This window comes from Perna viridis, chromosome 2, assembly GCF_037379345.1.
Source record: "Perna viridis isolate PV_CMFRI_1.1 ecotype Kerala chromosome 2, ASM3737934v1, whole genome shotgun sequence".
NCBI lineage: Eukaryota > Metazoa > Mollusca > Bivalvia > Mytilida > Mytilidae > Perna > Perna viridis.
The window spans coordinates 20,114,288-20,138,886 of record NC_142446.1 but is presented as its reverse complement, the minus strand read 5'-3'; the positions used below and the strand labels follow the sequence as shown (position 1 = coordinate 20,138,886).

Below are 24,599 nucleotides of genomic sequence, written 5' to 3'. Positions count from 1 at the left end.
TTTGAATCTACAGTATCACATACCTAAATAAAGCTTCTGTTAAAACAACAGGAGAAAAACACATTCCTGTATTATCAACCAATGACAAGGTCAATTTTTATGCATCATGAAACCCCCAAAGTAATTCAATTTTAAAGAAAAAAACACACCTGCAGAAACACATCATGCAATGAAGGATGTGTAAAAGTTCTATTCAAAGGTTTTTAAGGAGTTACAGATGGGAACATGGTCTCCCTTTAACAAATGCATTGCATTATGATTCCCCAAAGCCATAAACGGTTTAGGAGAAGATGGTTCTCCTTATTTGACAAATGGCTAAGTCCAAAATCATGAGTCCCAAAAGGTTATTCAGGTGGATTTCCAATTTAAGAGGTGCATATTACATTGTGTGCAAGGGCTCTCGGAGAAAAAATGTGAGAAAACCATCATTGGAAATAAATTAACTGAGCATGGCAGGCAGCACATGATTACAAAGAACAGTTCAAATATCATATTGATCTGTAAGACCTTTGGAAGTCTTTTTTGCTCAGTATGTTCTATTCTAGGAAAAAAATATAAAAGTACATTTTTTCTCAAGTTTATATTTGCTTGGAGATTTATTTTCAACAAGAGACAAAAATTGCATCAAATATGGCTCAGTAATTTGCTACTTCTTGTTTCAGAAAAAAAAATGAAAACTCCAGCTCACTGTTCAAACTAGTGGTATTTCTAGATCTGGTTTATACTGTACCATCTAAAAGTAGAATATGTCATATAAAAAGATATCAAACTATCATTTTAGTTTTAAGTTTTGAGTAAGACTCTACAATTACCTTAAAGCCATTTGGCATTGTGAGTCTATTGCTTAAGCATCTCAATGACTCAGACATTTTTGTGTCTTGTATATGGAATACTGCCTTTTCTTGCTCAAAATGAAACTGAAAAAGAAACAACATCCTTTAAAATTAAATCATAGCAATAGCCATTATTAACTATATTCATAAAAACATGAAAATTTCAAAATAGGAAATTCAATTCTAAGAAATGGTGAATGATATGTATTACACAATCTAGAGTCTCTAAAGAGCTCACCTGGCTCTAAAAGCAACATTCTATTTTTGTTTTTCCTGGCTAAATATTCCTTATGCTCATACCTAAGGACAAATCATATCATTTTTTTATTATTCTGTCCAGTAGTTTCTGAGGAGAAATTTCATTGACGAAATATTAAAAATAGCAAAAAATGTGGAAAAATAGCAGTAACTCCAACATGGCTTAACAAATTTAAACGAAAATTTGACCACAGACAGATCTCAATATTCTGAATACCTTTACCCAAATTCAGAATTTTGCTAAACCTAACAGTTTTTGGAGATAATGGGAAAAACTTCTGTCTGATCCCTATGTCCGATTTTTAGTACCAGTGGCCATGTTTTTCCATCAGATCAAAAATTCCCACAATAGTTCCATGCAGAATATCCTAAGTAATATTCATACTAAGTTTGGTTCTAATTGGTCAAGTAGTTTCAGAGGAGAAAAGTATTGTAAAATTGTTAACGATGTACGACATATGACAAGTCATGACAATGACGACTACAACAGATGCCAAGTGATGGCACTAGCTCACCTGGCCTATGGTATTCAGTTATACAGTACGTCATTCAAATGTGAAAATACTTATTACTTGAATAAATCAGCCTGAAATATTGGCGGTTACACTCACGTAAACATAACATATTGTCTCACATATTAATATTTGCAGGTAACAGTTTATATCCAATTAAAATACACATAGGCATATTTATGAGTTTTTATACCCTGTATACCGTATTTGTAAAAAAAAAATCATAATTACTAATGCACATTAAAGTACATACAGAGACAGGTATGAATGGTCCATTAGTGTTCTCATTCAACATCTTCAACAACCCATCTTTACCTGCCTTCTTTCCAAAGGGAATCTAAAACAAAATGTGAAATATGAGCACATTTACATTTTATACCATGTAGAGGCATAATCCCTTTATATACTGAAAGTGTAAATTCTTAATTTACAAGGCCATAATTAGCACCACCTTCAAATGAAATAATGAAATAATTCACAAGGTGCAGCCAGAAACAACTGAGCAACTGAGCAATTTGGGCAAGTATAGACACACTATTCAAGCTTGGTACAGTTTTGAATTTTGATTTGCAACTAAATACTAGACATAGAGTAAGAATTTGAACAGAATCAAAGAGGTCCTTTTTGGCCCCTTAATCCTAAATGGTTGAAGCCACCACCCCTAAAATCAATCCCAGCCTTCCTTTTGTACTATGGCTTTATGTGGTACATTTCAAAGAGATTCATTCACTTACAAAGTCAAATTATTGTCCATTCTTGTTTTTGGCCCTTAATTCCTGAAAAGTTCAGGTTCAAAATCCAATCTCAGCCTTTCTATTGTGGTATGACACCTAGTGTAACAATGTCATAAAGATCTATACACTTTTGCTCAAGTCATTATCATCAAATAAATATCTTAAACTTATGCATAAACGCTTAGCAAAATGAAACCAGAATAAAGAGCTGCACTTTAAAGGCATGATACGCCAGTTGCCCTTTTAACTTGTCCTTATGCTTTTAATGAAGTTAAATGATCAACTAGATATACTTTGAGCCCCGTAAAATACCCCCCCCCCCACCCATCCCCAAAAAAAGTAAATAAAAAATGCACAAAAGATTTGGCACTATCATATCAAATGGTCCATTTTCAACAATTTTTCAACGAATGAATTTCATTGGGCCTTTCTGCCTTTTTTAAAACTTCATAACATGCAAACATAAAGTTTAACATTTATACAAATTGGAAGGGAGCTTACTTCAAAAGATATGAACCATTCACTAAAGTTTCATATAAGTTAGAGGAAGTGCTTTTGAGTTATAGTCCAAAAACTTAAAAATCCCCCTTTCTGAAATATAAAAATTCATAACATGAAAACGATAAATCTGAAATTTATAAAAATCAAAAGGGAACTTACGTCAATAGATATGAACAATTCACCAAAGTTTCATGAAAATGAACATGTTTTTGAGTTATTGTCCGAAAACTTGAAAATCCCCCTTTTTTTAAGTATAAAAATTCATAACACGGAAACGAAAAATCTGAAATCTATCAAAATCGAAAGGGACCTTACGTCAATAGATATGAACAATTCACTAAAGTTTCATAAAAATTGGTGAAAGTGCTTTTGAGTTATTGACTTTTTTATGTATAAAAATTCATTACACAAAAATGAAAAACCTGAAATTTATAAAAATTGAAAGGGACCTTACGTCAATAGATATGAACAATTCACTAAAGTTTCATAAAAATTGGTGAAAGTGCTTTTGAGTTATTGACTTTTTTAAGTATAAAAATTCATTACACAAAAGTGAAAAACCTGAAATTTATAAAAATCGAAAGGGAGCTTATGTCAATAGATATAGATAATACACCAAAGTTTCATAAAAATTGGTGGAAATGTTTTTGAGTTATTGTCCAAAGTGTTGACGACAGACAGACTGGCAACGGTACACCATAATACGTCTTAGAGGGTTGTATAAAAACTGAGCAATGCTCTCTAACTTAATATTCCCACTCCATTTGATAACATGCACCTTTTAACCTCCAAACTGATTTGTATCAAAATCTAAAATAACAAGTGCACAATGGGAATATGTAATAAAGTTTCTATGAAAGTTTCATTCAATTCTATTCGGTGGTATAGGAGAAGTAACAGACCAGCGATTGGTCCCCCCTTGAAATGGAAAGAAGGATGGATGGAAGGACAGTCGAAAGGATGGACTGACACCCTTTGCAAAGTGGGGGTATAAAAAAACTATAGTGTTGGTTACAAATTAAGTATGTACTGGTGGCATATGTTGCTGAAAAAAGTGGCTATGTTCAACAGGTAATTATCCATATTATTTGTCAAATGTGTCCATGATACAAGGTACACATGTTCAAAAAGTATTTGAAAATTGAGGATAATTTGAATTATATTTGTTCAATACTTATTGAATAATAGACAACACAAACTATGTACCCTTGACAATGTTAAGTGCTTTAAAATGGCTAAGTTTATCATGCTAGAAATGAAGAAAAAAAATTACTTGTCAAATTTTTCCATTAAAGGAGGTGCACAACTGCAATATGTTAAATGTATATTATCAGTGTAAAAAAAAATTGTCCTACAGTTACACGAAGTAGGTACTACAGGAGTATGACGGACTGACAGAATCAATCACCTACTAGTCCTCCTTTTATTAGTAATAAGTCAGAAACAACACTAAATGAAGCAGACTAATGGAAGAATGGAACCTTAGTGCTCTTTGGCTGATATTTATCATTTAAATAAAGAATAACATACTATGACTCTGTACCACTGGTTTTCTGGGTCTCTCATGGGTAAACCTAAGTTTTTATACTTGTCAGAATCTACAAATAAAGATATTTATATATATTTAAAGTGTAAGTTCGTGATTTTTACAAGTAGGGTTATATCGATTCAGATAGTCGAAAAAAGTAACTGTGCAAAGTATAATGTTAAGATAAGGCATAACAAAGATATTGGCTTTTTTCTATCGTATAGAGTATCTGTTTCGACCACCATTTTTTATGTTTATGACATCACAAGGATTCCAAAGAGGAAATAACTCCGATTAGACTCCCGCCAATACTACATACATCTGAAGACTGAATAATTAATTGAACAACATAAGACTGACATTGCCGAAATATACAAGCTGTTGTTATCATGAAAAATATTTTTGCACTTTTTCAATTTTTGTTCTTTTTAAAACAATTTTCACATTGCTATTATACATGTTTATTGATATTTTTTGTATTCATGAAATTTTGAATAAAAAATGCATCTTTTAATATGAAATAAAACCTAAATTAAAAGACGAACAAGCTAATTGAGCGTACTTCTAGAAAAGGTTACCGCTAACAACCCATGTTTTTGTTTGCCTGCATGTTGGAATTAGCTTGTGTATTAGGTTTTTGCTGAAGACCGGTTAATTCCCTGGGGACAAATGCTTTGATCTGCCGAAAATTAACCTGTAAATTGTTATTGATAAAGTATTTGTCTATATGTTATAGAATGGGGGGGGAGTGTGGGGGTTATTTGATGATATATATACTTTTTCTGCGGATTTAAATATACATTTTTATAATCTTTATCAAAATATCAATTAAAATTGTTTTATAAAAAAAAATAAAAATAGTGAACTAAATTTAAATTTTAGTATTTTATTTTTGGTAGAACAAGCATCAAAATTTGCAACGCAATATTTTTTTCTGTTTATCTTTTATTTAAACATGAAGTACTTTTACTGTAAAATTATGATGCAACTTATTTTGCTTTAATATGCTTTCATTCAATGCATTACGACAAAAGCCAAAAAAAAGTAGACTAGACAAATATTATACTAAAAACTAACAAGCTCAATACGATGTAATGGGGCAATGGGACTTTGCTCATTATGGATATTCCGTTTTTGTTATTCAACTACTTGACAGTACTGACCATTTCTTCTGACGATAGAACAAAGTACATTGCCCCCTCCCCTATTTTTATGTAGGATTACAATTGGAATTTCTAGCAGTAATTATACAAATAGTATTTTCTCACAACTTGTAGATTAAATGTCACAGAAAGTTTTTTTTCATACTAGCTCCATACAGGGAGTGAAATATAAGTCCCTGACTAGTGAGACTGTCTTTGGACATAAAATGGGATTTATAATACGAAAAAAAAAACATAGACCTAAATTACTGGTTCTCCAATATTTAGAAGAATAATATATCAATTCTTTGACTTACATTTAAAATAAAATCGAGCATGCACATGCATGATTCAGCCAAATAAATAAGTAAAACAGGAGCAGACCCAGGTTCCTGTTGGGGCGGAAATACATAGCATCATTTAGGCTAGGGGAAGCGCGGCGGGAATTTTGAGGGTGTTGGAGGAAGAGTATAGAATTTGTGAAAAATCAAGATTTCATGCAAAGAAAATTTCTGATCTTAGAGCATTCTCCGGATCCGCCCTCCTATAATACGGGCCCGTAAAACAAAATGTAGTGAGATGTGATATTTCGATCCCTACTATACTATGTATTTTAACAAGATGTGTTGTACTTGTACACATACTTTAGAGCAACATTCTGAAAGACATGTATAAATAAATAAATTAAAAACACAAGAAAATTATGTCCAATTGTTCACCAACTTTCAAGACCCTCTAAATTTCTTTTTTTTTATCTCCTTTTAGTTGCATATCAACATAGTTATTTTCCAAAATATAAAAAACTACTACTTAGGGTTTTTAACGTCTTGGACTTCTCTTATGGAGCTCACACGGAGTGCTTTGTGAGTGCTTTATGGAAAAAAGTAATTTTTAGATTTAAGACTATTTTTAAAAGAATAAAATAATATATGTCCAATGAAGAAACTAGTAAAAAAAATAGAAAAAATATTGAATAATTAAAAATTATTACAATAAAAAATTCGCCTTGAACTGTAAAACAGAAAAAAAAAGCTTGTGAAAATAATAATGTATATAATGTTATATTTAGATTTATAAATATAATTAAACAAAATAAATAAAATAATTATAATAATAGTAATGAAATAATAATTACAATAATATAAATAAATTATTGAATAATTTATTACGCGAAAGATTTAAGTTTTGAACCGTGTAACATGAAAAAAAGCAAAAAAGGAAAAACACGTGACACTGGTAATATAGGTAATATTCTAACGATATACCCATGAAGTAGGACGTTAGACTATACATAGGAAATCGGGCCAATAAACACAGGAGGAAATTGGGAAGGAGGGGGTAATAATTTATGTTGCCGTATGACACGATTGACAGGTAAAAAACATACACAGGAAATAAGGCCAATAAAAACACAGGAAAAGGGGGTAATAATTACCTTTGACGTATGACACCCCGCATAAGACAGAAGTGTGGGAAAGTATTAAGAAATTGATACAAAAAATATTCTATATAATTTTATTATCAATAAAAAGTTTTTTCATAGTTGTGTCAAATGTAAAAAATCAAAGAATTTCCATATCAACTACATTACATTCCGGCAGTCTGAATTCGTTATTACATTGAAGAATAATTAGAAGCATAACAAATATTTCATATAAATTTTGCACATGATGGGTTTAATTTTATTCACAATGTAACCTAGCCGTTTCACAAAACACGAAAAAAATGCACCTTTGTTAGGATAGAAATTAATCAAAAAGTTCATGGTGAATGAAAATACTCCGGAGAAAAATAATAAAAATGGAGGATTTATTTCTTTTTTAACCTTACAAATGTCAAAACCTACTATGATACCTTAGTACCTGAAAATTTTAAATCATAATTAATAACGATTGTTTTAAAGAACAGATTGAAAAATACAAATAAAATTATCATCAGACTTCTTTCAAAGCAGCTTTACAGTGATCTTCGCAAATTAAGTTGTCTCTGCTGTATACATATGTTAAAGCTGTGACAGGGAAATTTATGTTTAACAACCATTGATCACACAGTGAAAACTTCGTCCTTGGGTCATGGATGATAAAAAGACTTTTACCAGAACTACTGACCGAGAAACAACCGGCTACCTTGCACCGCATATTGTAATTGACTTAATCGGTGTATATTGGGTCACTTCAATTTTTGGCCATGCAGTTATTAGACATATCAATGACAACGCCCACATCGAATACAACGCCACCTGTGACCAATCACATGACCTCCGTAGTAAAGGTTCTGATATTTCAATCCCAAATTTTAGACTTATTATAAATATTTGAGATGTTAGAGTTGGTTTTTATTGTCAATATAGTGTTCCAAATGCATATGAAAAATTTGAAAAAATTGTGAACTTACACTTTAAAATAATAGTTTAAATTTAAGCTGCATAGATGCTAAAGATGTTCAAAATTTAATAGGGATGTCCTATTTGTGTTAGGGGTCTGAAATACCAATAGCTCAAAATATTTCTGTCTGCATGAGGAATATAATTCAGAAGTTTCCAATGCAGATGCAAACAGAGCTTTCTAGGAAGTCTCACATATGGTATTTACATTGATCGAAACATTTGTGATATAACAATATAGAGGTGCATCATCAACAAAGTTGCTATTTAAGTACAAATAGTTATGTCCTTTACAGTCAAAGCCTAAATATATATTATCATGTACATGTATATCAAACATGTGCAACAATTTAGTATATAATGTATGAAAAGATTAGTATTACACATGTAATACAGTTCTTCTTGTCTTTTTAAAAGTAAACATATCAGAAAATAATCAAATTATATTTTTATTACTTTAAAATTTACTCCATGCTCTAATAAAATCTCCAGAATGTACAACTTAAAACGACTGCAGAAGTTGAAAACTGAACAGCTGGGACAAGAATGAACACTACATTGACGCTGAATTATTCACTTGCACAGATGCCAATTTTTTTAAGTCTTTGGTATGACTCTACTGGGAATCAAACTCATAAATATCCTGCATTGGAGGCAAAGAGTAATCAAGGGAACCAAGATTAAAGCAGTAATCAAAAGAATGTAATCCAGGGACAAAGACCAGACATGGAAAACAGACATCACAACAAAGAACATAAAGTAACTAAAATCATACATACAAAGTGACAAAAGCAAATGAGCAACTAGGATCCCAAATGCTAATATAAGACCATCTAGGCAGGTTTTTGCTGTACAATTTCATACAAATTTATTCTTATATAAACTTGGTACTTAAACATTAATAAGGAACTCAAATGTCTAGAGATGACAATAGTATTGCCATAACGCCTAAAAAAAAATATGGTGTCGAAAAAAAAAATTCTGGAATTTCGGAGTTTTCCGTCCCAGATTTGCATTTTATTGTATTTAAATCGCTCTCCGGTGTGTAGACCCATTATCACAGTAAGAACGCTATGGTGAATGCCAGTGTGAGTTCAGTATTTGCAATCAAAATTGCGAAATGGCAGCACTTGGAGGCTAAAAACCTACTGATCATAGTTCTTTGATTAACCTCCAATTCACTTATGACCACTATGGCTTATCTGAATTGACGTTTCCCCCGAAAGAAAAACCTACCTACTTACCCAAATTTTGAAAAGGGTGTAACCGGAGACACATTTTTTTTAGGCCTAAATTACAGGACACAACTAAATAAGTATTTAACACTTACTGGAGCCTCTATTCCTTCCATAATTTTTCCTTCTATCATCTCTGCCACCTCTGCCATAGGGAGTACTAAATATTGAAAACAAAAATTGGTCTAGTCAAATACTACCTCAGGCATAATCTTTGAATAACTTGCACATGTACAATGTACTCATTTGAACATGAAAAATAAACAAAATAAAGTGCTTTGCAGGGCACAGCTTGATACGATTGCAGAGGTAAAACCCTGAACAGTTTGAACAAGTATGAACACATCATTCAAACTTGATACAGCTCTGACTTTTGATTGCAATTAAATGTTTGACACAGTATAACCTTCTCTGATACAAGAATAAAGGCGGTCAAAGAACTTTTTATTAGCAAATAAATCAGAAATTTGTACAAAGAAGAAGATATTGATTACTGCTGACCTCCTTTTTCTACCCCTTATTGGTCTTATTCTCAAAAAAATGTTTAGCCTATAACGCTAGCAAAACCGTCCTTCTGTGATATGAAACCAAGTTGATTTCAAAGAGATCCAAATACAAAACTTCTTTTGTTTTTGACATTTTTTGGTTCTAAATTTGCTTACGATAATCAACTCCTTAATAAATCCAAGCCTTCCTTTTGAGGTATAACAAATTGAGATTCAATTTACAGTAAAACAAGACCAATGCATTTCTGTCAGCACATAAGTGTCTTCAGTATGTATATAAATACTAATCAAGTTAAAAATCTAAAGCGTGGGTAACAAATTTCCATATGTAATGTCCTAATAATAGTAAATGTATATAGTGCTGAAAAATGGCTATTAAAGTTCAACATGCTAAAAATGAAGGAAAAGAATTTATCAAATTTCTCCATAATAGGAGGTGCACACCTTCAATACCCAGTATGTATATAATCACTGTGCGGAGTTTGAATAATATTGCTTTCATACTTTTTGAGTTACAAATGACCCAAAGTACACTGTAGGTACATTCCCAACATATATGTAAAGTGACAAAAATGGCTAAGTTCAACATACTAAAAACTTAGGAACAAATTATCAAATTACTCAACAAAAGGAAGCGTACATCTTCAATACGAATATGACACTTTGCAAAGTTGGAATAATTTTTCTGCTAAAATATTTTTTTTAAGGTACAGATTACACAAAATAGGTACCATTCACAACATAATGTGACAAAGAGTAATCAAGGGAACCAAGGTTCTAGTGGAAATCAAACAAAAGTAATCCAGGAACAAAGACAAGACATGGAAAACAGACATACACAACAAAGAATATTAAGTAACTAAAATAATATATACAAAGTAACAAAAGCAAATGAGTAACTTGGACTCCACTAAAAATTGGGAGCATGGACCATGTGCATAAACAATGGCTAATTTCAACATGCTAAAAATGTAGGAAAATATTAATTAAATGTTTCTATAATAAGAGGTGCACTTCTTCCATATTTCTATAATAACTCTGCAAAGTTTGAATAATATTTCTGTTTAAACACATCCTGAGTAACAGATTATACAAATTGAGTACCCATTAATGTGACAGACGAATTGACGTACAGACAGATGGACAGAGTGGAGTGACTACTTGTCCTGCTGTCAAAAAATCAATCTGATACAGCTCAATGAGATACAATTTTATAAAAGAGATTCATTCACTCTCACTCAAGTTATTGTCTGGAAACCAAGAAAATGTTTGTTTCTGTGTACCAGTTGCATGATGATGTCGTCCCATTATCAAGGAAATTATAATTTGTTAAACTGTTAGACAGACCAATGAATCCTTAAATCATAAAAATAATCATCCAAATAAATTGTAATCTTATTATAAAACAAGAAACCAAAGAAAAAAATTTAGAAAAAAAAAGAAAAGCTCACTAAAGGATAACCCTACTCACAATCCCAGTTCCCATTTGGTCAAGATATAACATCGATCAGGCTGAAAATGAATCCCAATATACAGCATCCTATATGAAGCTTAGTGTCAAAATATCAAGCGTCCGTGACAAGAAGCTGTAGAGAACAGAGTAAGGAAAAAAGTTGTGGATTGACCAATGGATGAACAGAAGGAATAATGAATGGACAGCCAGAAACTATGATTACAATATACCTCCCAAAAAAATGTGTATAAAAAGATTTCAACAGACTGACTTACTATCTGGATGTTGATGGTCCTCCTGATCCACCACCCATATCTACATCTCCTTCATCGTCCAGACGACTTCGTGGTCCTGGACCACGGTCATAAGACCCACGACTACTGTCATTTCTACCTAAAATACATTTACAATGTTTTTTTATTCGAAAAGATATTTGTGTAATCTGAAAATTACAATGTTTTGTTTACATAAAAGAACGTCCATATGTGATCGAAACCGAATAAGTCCACTCATTCAAATAATTTGTAAAAGACAGAGTATTAGATGAAATAACACAAATTCCAATATTTAAGAAAAAAATTGTGGAGGGGGTAGATTTGTACACATTTTAACATGGGTACGGCATTTATATTTGATTATTTAACACCGAGCAACATCAAGGTTTAAATGAGAATATAAATGCCATACCCATGTTAAAATGATTACAAATCTACCCCTGGAAGGAATTATTTCTTTTCTAACATGAAAAATACGGTAATTTTTGTGACAAACATTTCCCTAGGTGTAGCCAAAATAACGACTGTTCTGTTTAACTTCCCCTTATTGAAGTTGGATTAAATTTGTATATTTATGTCATCGTATGTGTTTAATGCGTGTATTTACATAATTGATTTCAATTAGATAACCTGTAAGCCTTTAATTCATCACGTAAACGTTTTTAAATGAGTGTTTTGTTTCAAAGCTCAAAGCGACGACGAAAAAAAGAGAAAGTGTGCAGGTGATAAAGGTGGGGTTGTACCGACATACACTGTTTGACGATATGAAGTCGTCATATTAGAATATTATCTTTCAATAAGTACAAAAAAAGTCGGGTTTTTTTTACATTTATTCTTGATCTGAGCATGTAAAAGACTGACAAAAACGTCTGCTGAAATTTGACAGAATGACCAACATGGGCTGTCACAATTTCCAGACCCTTGTGTATTGTATCAAAAAAATAAATATGTAAAAGGATGAATGTGTACATGTAAAAAATAATGAATTACAAAAGACAAAAAAATTAAATGGTAATACTCTGTATTGATACTGCAGAGGTCCTCCCCTGAACAGAGGGGCAGGTTGGGACACTTGGAACATCTTGGCATTTAGATTGCAATTTATCAGGTTTTTGACACAGAATGTAGTCAAACAGTGTAAAATTTGAAATAGGACTTTTTGCTCAAAATTTAAAACAAAACACATCTACACAGTAGTTATACTCACCATATCAAGGAATCCAAATGCTAAGAATTTATTTTTTTGCTTTAAGTTTAACATTTATCCTCTATACCCCAATTTATATCAACTTGAAAACAAAATTAAATGTTGGACCCTTTCAACCCAAAGGAAACCAATTTCAAATTTGGGGCCCAAATCAAAATTCTAAATACATGGTAAGAATCATATTATCAAAGACAAGGTATTAAAAAAATCATAAAATTTTAATTTTTTTCAATGAAATCAAATGTGCAATTTGACTTAAGTGTATGAACCTCTATTATTGTAGCTATTGCCTCCCCTGTTGTAGCTTCCAAAGCCTCTTCTTCCACCTCTTTTCCCATAGGATTTCCTTGGCCCTCCTCCACGTCCTCTTCCTCTGTCTACCCATCTGTCATCATGTTCTTAAATTAAAGTAAAACTCCTTTAGAACTCCTATATTCATGATATTATACATTTGCTGCAATACATTTACGTCGTTCATGGATTTTTCAAAAAATAGTTAAATACAGATTCTCCTTCAGTAATGAGTGGTTTAAATTATTTCTCCACTCCAGACGGTATAATTAAAATTTTCAATATGCACACTTTAGCGAGCATGATAAAATCTTAATTTTACCATAGAGAGTGAAGAATAGAGACACTACAGCAAATCAGAGAGCTTAAATCAGAAATGCGTTTCCACTTCAAAAAATTTAATCGATGATCAACAAAAATTTTGTCCCAATGAAATCAGTTTCATATGCAAAACAACAAAATATTATCCCCATGAAAATAAATGATTGTACAGTATACAAGATAACATTTTTATGTGTATCGTATCAAAACCTTTTGAATTGTCACCTTTGTATCACAATACGTATTGTGAGGAAGATCTATCATTACAGCCCTAGTTAACAGGCCTAAGATTGAAAACTTTGCAAAAGGAGCCATGAGAACGAAAATTTGACTTGATTACTAAAAAGAATATTTAAATGATTCATGTACATATGTATCATAGAACTAATAAGCATTTCAGATATCACATTGCTATGTTTGTTTGGAATGTATTTCTGCATAACTAATACATACTGTTCTTGTAACCATCAAATCAGTTATCCATTCTTTATCAAGTATAAAACCTTAAACCATTTTGAATCTACATAAATGGCAAATGTGAAAGAGTAATCAAGGGAACCAAGGTTATAGTGGTAATAAAAAAATGTAATCCTGGGACAAAGACCAAACATAGAAAACAGACATACACAACAAAGAACATACATGTAAAGTAACTAAAACCATACATAAAAAGTAACAAAAGCAAATGAGCAACTCAGACTCCACTCATGAACCAGGTGCAGCGGTAGGGTAAGGCTCCTCTGCTTTTCTAGAAACACCCGCCAATTAAAAAGTTAAGTCGGTGGAAGACAAAAGAGGAAAGGAAAACTATGACAGGTTGGACAAATCAGTTTTCAAGGTGCAGATGGATACACTGTAATGATCAACGAATTCATGATGACAACCATAAAACTTCTGTGTGATGACTTCAATCTTTTAGCAACATAACCCTGTTCCAGAAGCCTATTTGTTAGAATTCTAGCACAATAAAAAGAAGTCTGCTGTGTATATAACACCAGATGAAAAAAAAGACTTCATCCACCGAGTATGTATGAGCCTAATTGGGAGGATATTTATTAATGCTTTGTCACTTCCATAACATTCAAATGAAAAATGTCTTAGCAAACGTTATTATTATCTGTACTACCGTTGCCGTATGTGGTGGATACACATGTTTCGCAATTCACAATCCTACCAGTAATATGTTTAAATATAGATAATATATACCTCCAAAAGACCTCCTACCATCTCTATTGGTTGTTACTTTAAAGTGACTCATTCTAAGAAACAAAATATCGATATTTAGAGGATAGTATCAAAACTATTCCATGTGACTTCACTTTCAGTTCATACAGCGAGCAGGGCAGCGAGCCTGCAAATGTGCTTTGTGTACTACGTCATTGGAAGGTGTGTTGGTTGGGTATGCAGCGACACAAAGCGGGACAGTCGATGATCTCCGGGGCTTGGTGAATGCTAGGGAATATATATATCAAATATAATATAGCAATGTAAACTCCTGCATTATTTTAGCAAAATATTTTAGAAGTTTTCTTGTTATGCTAAGAGCATACTCTTACCGGTAGGGTAATTAAGCGTCATCTGCTTTTCTAGAAATTAACACCCGCCTATACGTCCCGGAATAGACGAAAGAGGAAAGAAAAACTACATTACACAACGAACAAATCGGTTCTAATGGTGCAGATGGATATATCATGATAACGATCCACGAGTTTACGATGACCATAAAACTTTTCGTTGTGTTTTTTTTTTATGACTTTAATCTTGTAGCAACGTATGCAATCTAGCATGGTATGAAAAGTCCTTGTAGTTTCGGCAAGCTCTGGCATAACATGGGTTAATTGTGACATGAAAATTCATTCCACAGGCCACATATGAAAGGAAAGTTGAAGATAGGGAATGAGAAGTCATCACATTAGTCGTATAAGATGGTCATGAGTTTTCTTTTGTTCTAAGAGTAATTCAAGTATGAGACTGACTGTAATGTCCCTTATCTCAAGTTTTTGGGGCAGATGCGATGCATAAAATCACCGAATGGCGAAAATAGGATTGCTCGAACACGTTATCTATGTGTATAATGGAAACTGGGATAGAATCCCGGGATCAAAGGATCTTTCTTAACGATTTCCCTTCTTTTGTATAAGATCAGATATAAATCAGGGGCAAATCCAGATACTTTGAAAAGGAGGGGTGCGCCGGGGTTCATCAGAAAAAGATGCTAAGACATTATTTGCCATTTTTTGTCAAATTTTTCGATAAAAAGGGGGTACCAACCCTCTGCACCCTCTGTAAATTCAGAATTATAAGAGATGGTGAATGAATAGACAGATAGTAGTTAGGTACAACTTGTTCCTATTGGAATACCGATGTCTGTTGAAAAACTCGTCTACTTTACTGAACAAATACTAGCTAGTATGTTGTCGATAAAAAAGATTCAGCATTTTGACAACATCTAATGATCTGTCTCAATGTATTTTGTAGATGATTTTGAATCGTTTATTACAAGGTATTGAGAATATTTACCAAGCACTCTGCGCCTTTGTTTCATGATCAGCACCTAGGAAGATTGGGATTTTTACGCATTGAGTAGAAAAATCCTGAATCATTTCCCAATAAGTTTCTCGTGGCTAATCCAACTTATACTCGACATAATATGATCATGAGCAAGCTTACGGGGAAAATACCCCCACTGCAAATGTAGTTTGATGTTAAATGTAAACCGCTTTTCTATACCTCCCTTGGAGTACTCCCACAGTAATTATATTTTTCTTATGCACATAGATCTACAATGATGCCCAAACTTCTTATAACAGAGTGCTTTTTGAGGAATTGCTCTTAAGGGAGTTTAATACGCAGAACTCTAATAATGTTATCTTCAATTTTGAGACATCCAACGCTACGCTAACAAATATATTCATTCCCGCTCATCTACATTATGATGCCCGCCCTTCCTATATAATTTCATCAAAATCCATTGAGCGGTTAAGGAGGATTCGCATTTTTAAGAAACGTGGATAGACGGAGGAAGGACAGGTGCGGGTCAATTTTTATTTACCCAAAAACTTTGTAAGGAGGTGGGAGCGGGAATGAAAACCTTTTACTGAATGTTAGAAAATTTCATAAGTAACTGTACAAAAAAACCATTTGTTACTAGAGGCAAACAATCAGATTGAGGAAAAGTAAAAAAAAAATGGAGACAAAAATCGTTGAAAATACATGTTCAGTATTTTGCTTTGAACTGAACCTTTACTACCATTACAATGTTTGGTTTTCGCGTTTTCTGCATTTGCGAAGAAAAAAAAACGTTTTCTGATAACACCCAGATTGACGTGATGATTTTGGATGAGAATTTAACCGGGTTAAAAATAAAACACGTGAACAGTAATATATTTGTAAGACTCGGAAGTGCGTTTGTCGCTCTGATCCAGATGTCGATTATCCTGGTTCCCGGGACTACGTTCCAGGTATAAGCTACTAGCAATACACTCTCACTATATTTGTATATGTGTAACATACTGAATATTGCGATTGGGAACCAGTCTAGATGTCGATGGTCAACGCTTACTTGCCGTAGTACGTTGGGTGCATTTGTAGCGCTATTGCGCGGAAGTGCGTTGGTTTATATTGATCGAAGACGCGAAAATGCGTTAACCAGTATCTGATTTAACGTTGCCGCGAAATTTAACGCGCATTTATATAAGCCCGTATCAATTGGAGATGTTACCGAATCGAATTTCCTACAACCGTTCTACGCCATGACCCCTTGTAGTATAATGTTTTGTTTGTTTGTTGGGGTTTAACGTCCGAGCAGCAATATTTCAGCTATATTCAGACGATGAACATGAAATTGATGATAAAATGAACATGAAATGATGATGAAATGAAAAAGGGATGGGACACAAGGACAATAGGGTCGAGAAATTTTGATTGCCACTGGAAATCGGGAGAGGTGGGTAGGGTCGGGCAATTTAGCCTTCTGTGGCGGAGCCCTATGGTTCCTACTCCGGGAGAATACCACAGTAGGGTTCTTTAACGTGCGAGGAACGTGGCATCTTTCCCAACATGGTGCACCACTATGGTTTGCGGTCAGGTTTTCCGTATTATAGCCTGACAGCCCCAGCATGTAACACGCCAGGGGTACCCCATTCAACCACCTGGAGCACACATTCCAGTTGCTCTGTGGGCAAAGCGCCCTAGCCTCCGGCTAGGGTTCTGAGCACTATTTAGTCGCCTTTTACGACAAGCTTAGCGCTGCTGCAGGCCTATTCTTTTAACACCCGGACCTGCACGGGGGCTTTATAGTACAAAACGATCATTCTTTACTAAAAGAAACATCAGAACATGAAACAAAATTGTCATGGATCGATTATGGATTATTGTTATGGTTATTTTGGCCAATTGAAAGTCCAATTTGGCAGGCAATTTACACAGAATTAACATAAAATCGAAGACTTTTCAGTAACTTTTTTAGTATTCCTTAGTTACAGAGGTTGTGAATATTTCGGTAAATGTTTTGACATTCTTTAGTTTGAAAAACAAGAGGTCTGGAAAAAAAAATAACATAGAAAAGTTTGGGTTTTTTATGCAAACAAAACCGGGATATGATTCTATATAATTATATAGGTCATGGGGAATTTGTCCTGCAGTTTAAAAATATGTTAAAAAATAAGATAAAATTCAAAGGAGCGTTCGATTTCCGATGCCTTTTGTGTCTCTTTCGTGAGTAAAATTGACAAAAAAATGGCAAATGGTGTCCTAGGAACCCTTTTTATGATAACGAAAATGCAGGCATGGAAAATAAATTAACGTAAAAAAGTGTCTATGGACCTCCATATCTGAAATAGGAATAAATCAAAGTGTGCGCATCAAACCTGATTTCAATACCGTTTTCTGTGGAACGTCTGATTTTTTTCTGGCTAAAGAATTTGAGAATATTCTGTCCATAACAACAACTATGACGGCCGTAAATAAGCAATACTATCCATTTTACATTCCAAAAATCGAATGTTGTTGCCCATCTACAAGAAGAATTATTCAACGTGCTTTTATTTTGACGAATTATACAGTATTGTCAGGAATTAACTTAATATATTTGTTTATTTTTCATGTAAACATAAAAAACACAACAAAGGAAGCGCCTATCGAACTTACATACTTTTATTAAATTTTTGGAAGGCTTGTGTATTTTTACTGTCATCAAACAAAGATACAGGACTATACAAACAGGTATTCTGAGATGCTGTCTTCGCATATTCTTTTCTGTCATAAAATCGATTTTATCGCTTGTCAGAGATACAACTGTTGTAACACCAAACCGATATTACTAATAATGTCTTGAAGTTCACATTAATTAATTCTACTCGCTGTCATATTCATCGAATACATTGGTCCATCAAAGCGTTTCCATGGTTACGAATACTATCAAATCAATTAAAATGCCAGGTATAAACTTGTAGTATTCGAAAAGACAATATAATGGAATATAAGACTGTGGATATGAAAAGTAAATCGTTACAAAACAAGAGGTAAGCCTTTTGTTATTATAAAACACGCGAAATATCTAATATTTTACGATAAAAAAAAAAAGAAGATTTTACCCCCAGATTTGTACTTTGCACAATGCCTATTTGTGTAATTCAATAACATGCATCGCAGGGCGCAGCTTGATACGACCGAAGAGGTTGAACCATGAACAAGTGAGACAAGTATGGACACACCATTCAATTTTGAAACAGCTGAATTTTTATTAAATACTGTTAAATATTTGACAAAGGTTGAGGATTTTATCAGAATCGAAGTAGCCCTTTCCCTCTCATTCCTGGATGATTCCAGTCACAAACCCCCAAAATTAACCCCAGTCTTTATTTAGGGGGTAGCATTTGTGGTACAATTTTGAATTTAAGACTTATCTGGACATCTGAAAAATACTTGTTTCTGGTCACTTTTTGGGTTATTCATTCCGAAACGGCTCAAGTCACAACTTCAGAAATCAGTTGAAGCCTGACTTAAAGTGGTGTTGTGGCACCTTGTGTTACAATTTAAAAGTTTTTAGTCATTTTATCACTGTGTAAATGCCCTTATCTTCTTTATCGCCCTTTATTTCATGTCACAACTACCAAAATCAACCCAACCATCATTGTAGTATGACACCATGTGGTATATTTTCAAAGTGAATCATTCTCATTCTCTTCTTGTCAATTTATAGTCCGAACATCATGAAAACCCCTGTTCACGCGTAATTTACGAACAATTCATGTTTCAACCACAGCCTTCAATTCGTGGTATGGCACCTTTTGATATAATATCATAAAGATCTGCACACATATATGAAGCTATTGTCGGACACCAAATGTTCACGGACGACGACAGCATGATAAATACATTTATTTTTGCATTCGTAAATGTTTAAAAGTGATTTAAGATTACTATTAATTGTTTACAAAGAATCTGTTATTTAATGCGTTTTTCTTTATTTTAGCAAGTCAAGCACTTATCAACATGGGAAAAAAAATAGCAGCACAGCCATGTTTGACAAGGAGCAGATGTCTAAACGAGTTAATTTTCCGAGCTATAGAGGTGCTATTAAGTGGATCAAAGACAATAAAGAAACAGTTGAAACGTTTATAGACTTATTAAATATTTACCCCGATTTAATTAGACACAAGGTACTTGACAAATTTGTAAACTTCCTAAAAGCGTACAGACTGCAAACAAACCAAACCGCGAATCGTTTGTTAGAAACAGAACGTCCAACATTTAAAGAGGATAGTATACCAACTATTACCATTACATCTGATGCTTACACCAGAAAAGATGGTAAAGAAAATGTTAAGCTGCTTATTGTTGGAAATGCAATGTTTGGAGATGACGAGAGTAACTGCGAAGAATTTATAACAGCTTTGAACCGGTATTTTACTGTACATTGTCATGATTTCGCCGTTTCCAATGGCTACATTGAAGCTTCTTGTTGCGATGCATGTATCTTTCTTTTATCAAATTCTTGTATGGAAAATGCCGAGTATTTTTCATTGTTTCAGCACGTTAAATTGTCAAGTACTCCAGTATTGATAGTGAAGTCCTCTAAAATAAGTGTTTCTGAACAGATAAAACAAAGCAGATCTTTGTCTATGTGCTCTGTACATTCTAACGACACCATAAACCCAATTTCTTTGCCTTTACCGCCGATATCAAGAACACCAAATCTACTAATGACTGATCATATACCCGCATTAAATTCTAACATCTCTTTGGTGTTAGAAATGAAAAGAGCTGCAGTGGAATATAATAGTTCTGACATACGGATTTCTGTTTTGCAAGTATGTCACTATTTTGGCGTCATAGATCGAGAAAACAATTTTGAACAAAAACAAACACGGTTAATAAAGCAGTCTAAAAACTTACGTACACAAGAAACTGCTTTGAACGAGAACGAGTTGAACATATCTTTCACACACGAATCATCACCAGATTTCCAGTTTCTTAGTATAGCAGATCGTTCCCTGTCTACTCCGCCCTGCACTACGCACTTAACTATTACAGGGACCGATACAAGTATCAGACAGACACAAGATACTGAGAACCCCGCGTTTCAAGACGGGGCTTCTTTGATTGTAAAGGAGCATATGACTGACTGTCGACCATCAAAACCAAATGTAAAACGACGAGATCAAAAAAAATATGAATTGGAAGTACCAAAAGCTTACAAAAGCAAAACGCCGCCTATTTCACCGACGTTACAGAAAAAGAACAGGCAAAAAATAAATAAAGATAAAGTTAGCAAAAAAGATCAGATTTTGTCGCTTCCGGAGAGCCCTATCGACGAAACAATATTCCTTTTATTTTCAACTAAAAAGGATAATTATTCGACAAAAATTGTAAACTGGCCAAAAGATGTAAAATCTATGGTAAATAATGACGACTGTGTATCAGAGGATTCCAGTAGTATTGGGTTTCAGGATGTAGATTTTACATCGTCTCTGTGCTCCTACAATTCTGAGGACGACTGAACTATATACGCTATTTGGGGGGGGGGGCAACTTCATGAAAAAAATGTTAATTTATGCTTAGTATTTCATCTTTGTATAGTTGTTTAAATCATTTAAGTTTACACTCTGGTCGACATGCATAATTATATACGGAATATTATTATATTACAATAATGCAAAATAGTAAAGGAAGCAACATATGACTTTATTAAAACGCAACAGAATTCACTTGATGACCATAATATGATACAACATTCAAAAACAAGAATAAATGTGACATAAATTCACTTCTTATACATGTTTCTTGCTTTAGATTTCTTTAGCATTCTCCTAACTTGATAGTGGGAAGTCTCTACTTCGTGAGTTTCATAATCGTCATCGGTACTGGCCGAGGCTAGAACGGGATCAGTTTCGGCAATGTTTGCTTTGAAAACAGATCGTGCTGCTTTCATGTCCATTTGTGAAGACATCACTTTAGCTTTCGAAGAAATGCCTGCGAGTTCAGCTTTGTTTCTTACTAATTGCTTTGATTTTGCCCCTTTCGATGCAAGTTTCGTGTGTAATACCCTTGTCAATGCGTCATCGTCAATCTCCCTACCTGACGCGATATGTTTTTGCACTTCCTCGTCGACATCTGCCATCCATTGCTCAAGTGAAATTTCTTCCTGTGCACCTCCAATGATGATTTTGGTTAACAATTTTGCTCCGCTTAATGGAGTGTACTGACCGCCAGTCATATATGCTAAAGCCATGAAGAAGTCTCTATATGTTAATATCGCCGGCTCACAACCAACTGAATAAAGTGTTATGCCTTTCTCGGCCATTTTTCGGGTTATGTCTATAGGATCTAAGCCAGATGGGCATCCTTCGGGGAACCCATCACCGCTCTGAGATAGTCCATGTGGTGGGGCGTCTGATATCAGAACACAGATTTTGGTTGCTTCATCTCTCCAACTTAATTTCAAAACATCATGTAAAGCATCGGCAACGGCCTCGGGACTATCTCCGCCACCCTGTGCAGAACATGAATCCAACCAACTTTTCATCTGCGAAACTGACGATGTGAAATCATGAGCTCTTGTCACAAATGTAGAGTCCTGGGGTGGGTGATCCCTGTACTCCACTAAAGCCAAATTCACATTACTTTTTTCGCTTGCCACAATAGTTTCGACTATGTCGCGAATGTTCTGTTGTGCCGTTTTAATATATGAACCCATACTTCCAGTACAATCCATTGCAAAAGCTAAATCCAAAATAGTACTGTCATGTTTAGCTAAAGCTGGCCTTTCAACACTTGGAGCTGCCAATTTATCGGCCATGATAGATAATGTAATGTTGTTTCACAGAATTTCCAACGACCTTCGTCAAAAAATCGTAGCTTAAGAAACGATATGATCTATGAAATATGTAATTCACTGATCACCGACTTTCGATTTGTAAAAGTATGTTATTACGCAGTGGGCGTTTATATACATTTGGATCATTTCTACTTATAGAAATTACGTATTGGAAAACACGGATATTGAATTTAAATATAGCGGTTACTGTGTTGTATAAATAGATTGTACCTGTTGTACAGATATAACTATGATGAAGTTAAAATCCCATTGCTAATGCGACAAAACATAAAACTGTATAACATTTGACAGACTGGTCGAAATGGGACCACGACATAATAATCCATAGGAACTTGAGGTCATGGGCAAAAATATTATACTACAATGCTGTTTCAACGATTTTGTACATACATCAGTGTTTTTAGTGTGTGGCATTGGATAGTAAAATAAAAAAAAATCGTTTAAACATTGGTCGTTTTAAAAGAGCTTGGGCCCAACGCACCAAGATATGACCAGTTAGGACCAGTTATGTTCAGTTAGGACAAGTGTGGACACAATATTAGTTTTTGACACACTTGAACATAGGGACTTACAGATAATTATGGACACAACTACTCATTTGTATGCAAAGGCACATTAAGTTCTGCTTCAGGATGCTAATAAAATTCTGTCAAATATCCTTAAAACATAATTTCATTAGAAACAAGTGAAAAAAGAAAGGTCAAAATTGATTGAGCAGTTTAACCTTCTACATCAATTTTTAAGTGACACCTATTTTGGCCCCTTTTTGCAGAACAATTGGGAAAAAAATCAACAACAAAAACGACGACAGCATCATAACATAATACGACCGCATGTCGCATAAAAATGGGGAACAATCCTTTGACTCAAATATTTCCCACGTGCCTTGAACAGTCGTGATGGTATTTTATTTGCACATTTTTAAATCATTGTAACAATTGTATTATACTTTTTAATCCTGTAAGGGTCCATGATTGGTCTTTTATCCTGCAATGAGTTCATTAAAGAGCAAATAACGGGTGTCAAATAAATATTTGCTTTATTTGTATAGTAGCGAATAACGCAATTAAACACAGCCGACCACCACAATCATGCGTCTCGTCGAATCTCCTCTGTCAATCTGTCAGTAACAGCGTTCCGAAGACATTGTACCATCCTTCTCCCAAACAAACATGTCTAGCCGTGTCAATTCAATGTTTTACGGCGCAACTTTGAACCTTGCCACTTTGAATGTGCAAAAAATCAATAACTTTGTCAAAAGTGAATGTAGATCACGGAAGAATCTATTTCACATCAGAAAAAAAACATGTTAAATGACGGAAATTGTTGTTAAATTTTGAATATTTATGTTATGTTTATTACTCGTTTTAAAAAAAAGTTACAATTTACAATATTTTTGTCAAATAATGTCCATCTTTCAGAACTACTTTTTGTCGGCATATGCTTGGGGGTCCACGGCAGGCTCCTACTTTTGAATTAAATACTCTTAACAACACAAAACCATCAAAATTGACTTATTGCAAGATAAACTCAATATTAGTGTATTACAGAAAATATATAGAAAGTATTGGTATTCGGCTCGGAAGGGGAGTAACTGCTCGGCAGAGCCTCGCAGTTACTTCCCCTTCCTTAGCCCCATACAAATACTTGCTATATTACACTACAATTGTATATATCTTATCTTTTACATAATGACCGTCACTTTATAAATACTTATTTTTGTAACCGGTAGAAAAAGCCAAGAGGTATGGTGAAACGCAACAAATGCACCATCGTATAACCTTTATAAAACTAAATACTTACAGAGATCACCAAACGGTCTTCAACAAGTGTAGACACACCTTTAAGCCCCTACAACAAAAGTAATAAAAATCCACGGAAACAGAACGATGACACATCTTCAAGATAAAAAAAAATAATAGTATAACGACACGAAGACACATTAATGACCAATATATCGTGACTCTCTGCGTTGGGGATAAACTAGTGTTAAAAGGCCTCAACTGTTCCTCTTGAACGCAAGATAAAAAAATGAACTGAAACAATAAATCTGCACACTCAGTGATGTATCCAATTCTCC

General features: G+C 33.8%; 3 protein-coding genes across 3 annotated transcripts in view; 1 reads left to right on the top strand and 2 right to left on the bottom strand.

The window, feature by feature from the left end:
- The window catches only part of LOC148623987 (nuclear RNA export factor 1-like), a 32,566-nt gene extending 17,996 nt beyond the window's left edge, over positions 1–14,570 (bottom strand). Inside the window, exons 1-7 of the mRNA XM_088566376.1 lie at positions 14,386–14,570; positions 12,837–12,965; positions 11,361–11,478; positions 9,222–9,286; positions 4,369–4,436; positions 1,857–1,940; positions 813–917 (exon numbers count right to left, since the gene is read on the bottom strand). Coding sequence (XP_088422502.1) covers positions 813–917; positions 1,857–1,940; positions 4,369–4,436; positions 9,222–9,286; positions 11,361–11,478; positions 12,837–12,965; positions 14,386–14,437 — 621 coding nt within the window. The 5' untranslated portion in view covers positions 14,438–14,570. The remainder of the gene's footprint in view (positions 1–812; positions 918–1,856; positions 1,941–4,368; positions 4,437–9,221; positions 9,287–11,360; positions 11,479–12,836; positions 12,966–14,385) is intronic.
- A 5,101-nt stretch (positions 14,571–19,671) lies between these two features.
- LOC148623986 (uncharacterized) lies at positions 19,672–22,603 on the top strand. The gene has a single exon (XM_088566373.1). The coding sequence runs from the start codon at positions 19,701–19,703 to the stop codon at positions 21,180–21,182; it is 1,482 nt and encodes a 493-aa protein (XP_088422499.1). The 5' UTR covers positions 19,672–19,700; the 3' UTR covers positions 21,183–22,603.
- Positions 21,346–22,625, bottom strand: LOC148623985 (uncharacterized). Its single transcript, XM_088566374.1, has one exon. It carries the CDS (start codon positions 22,478–22,480, stop codon positions 21,446–21,448), a length of 1,035 nt encoding a protein of 344 aa, XP_088422500.1. The 5' UTR covers positions 22,481–22,625; the 3' UTR covers positions 21,346–21,445.
- Between the last annotated feature and the right edge of the window lie 1,974 nt (positions 22,626–24,599).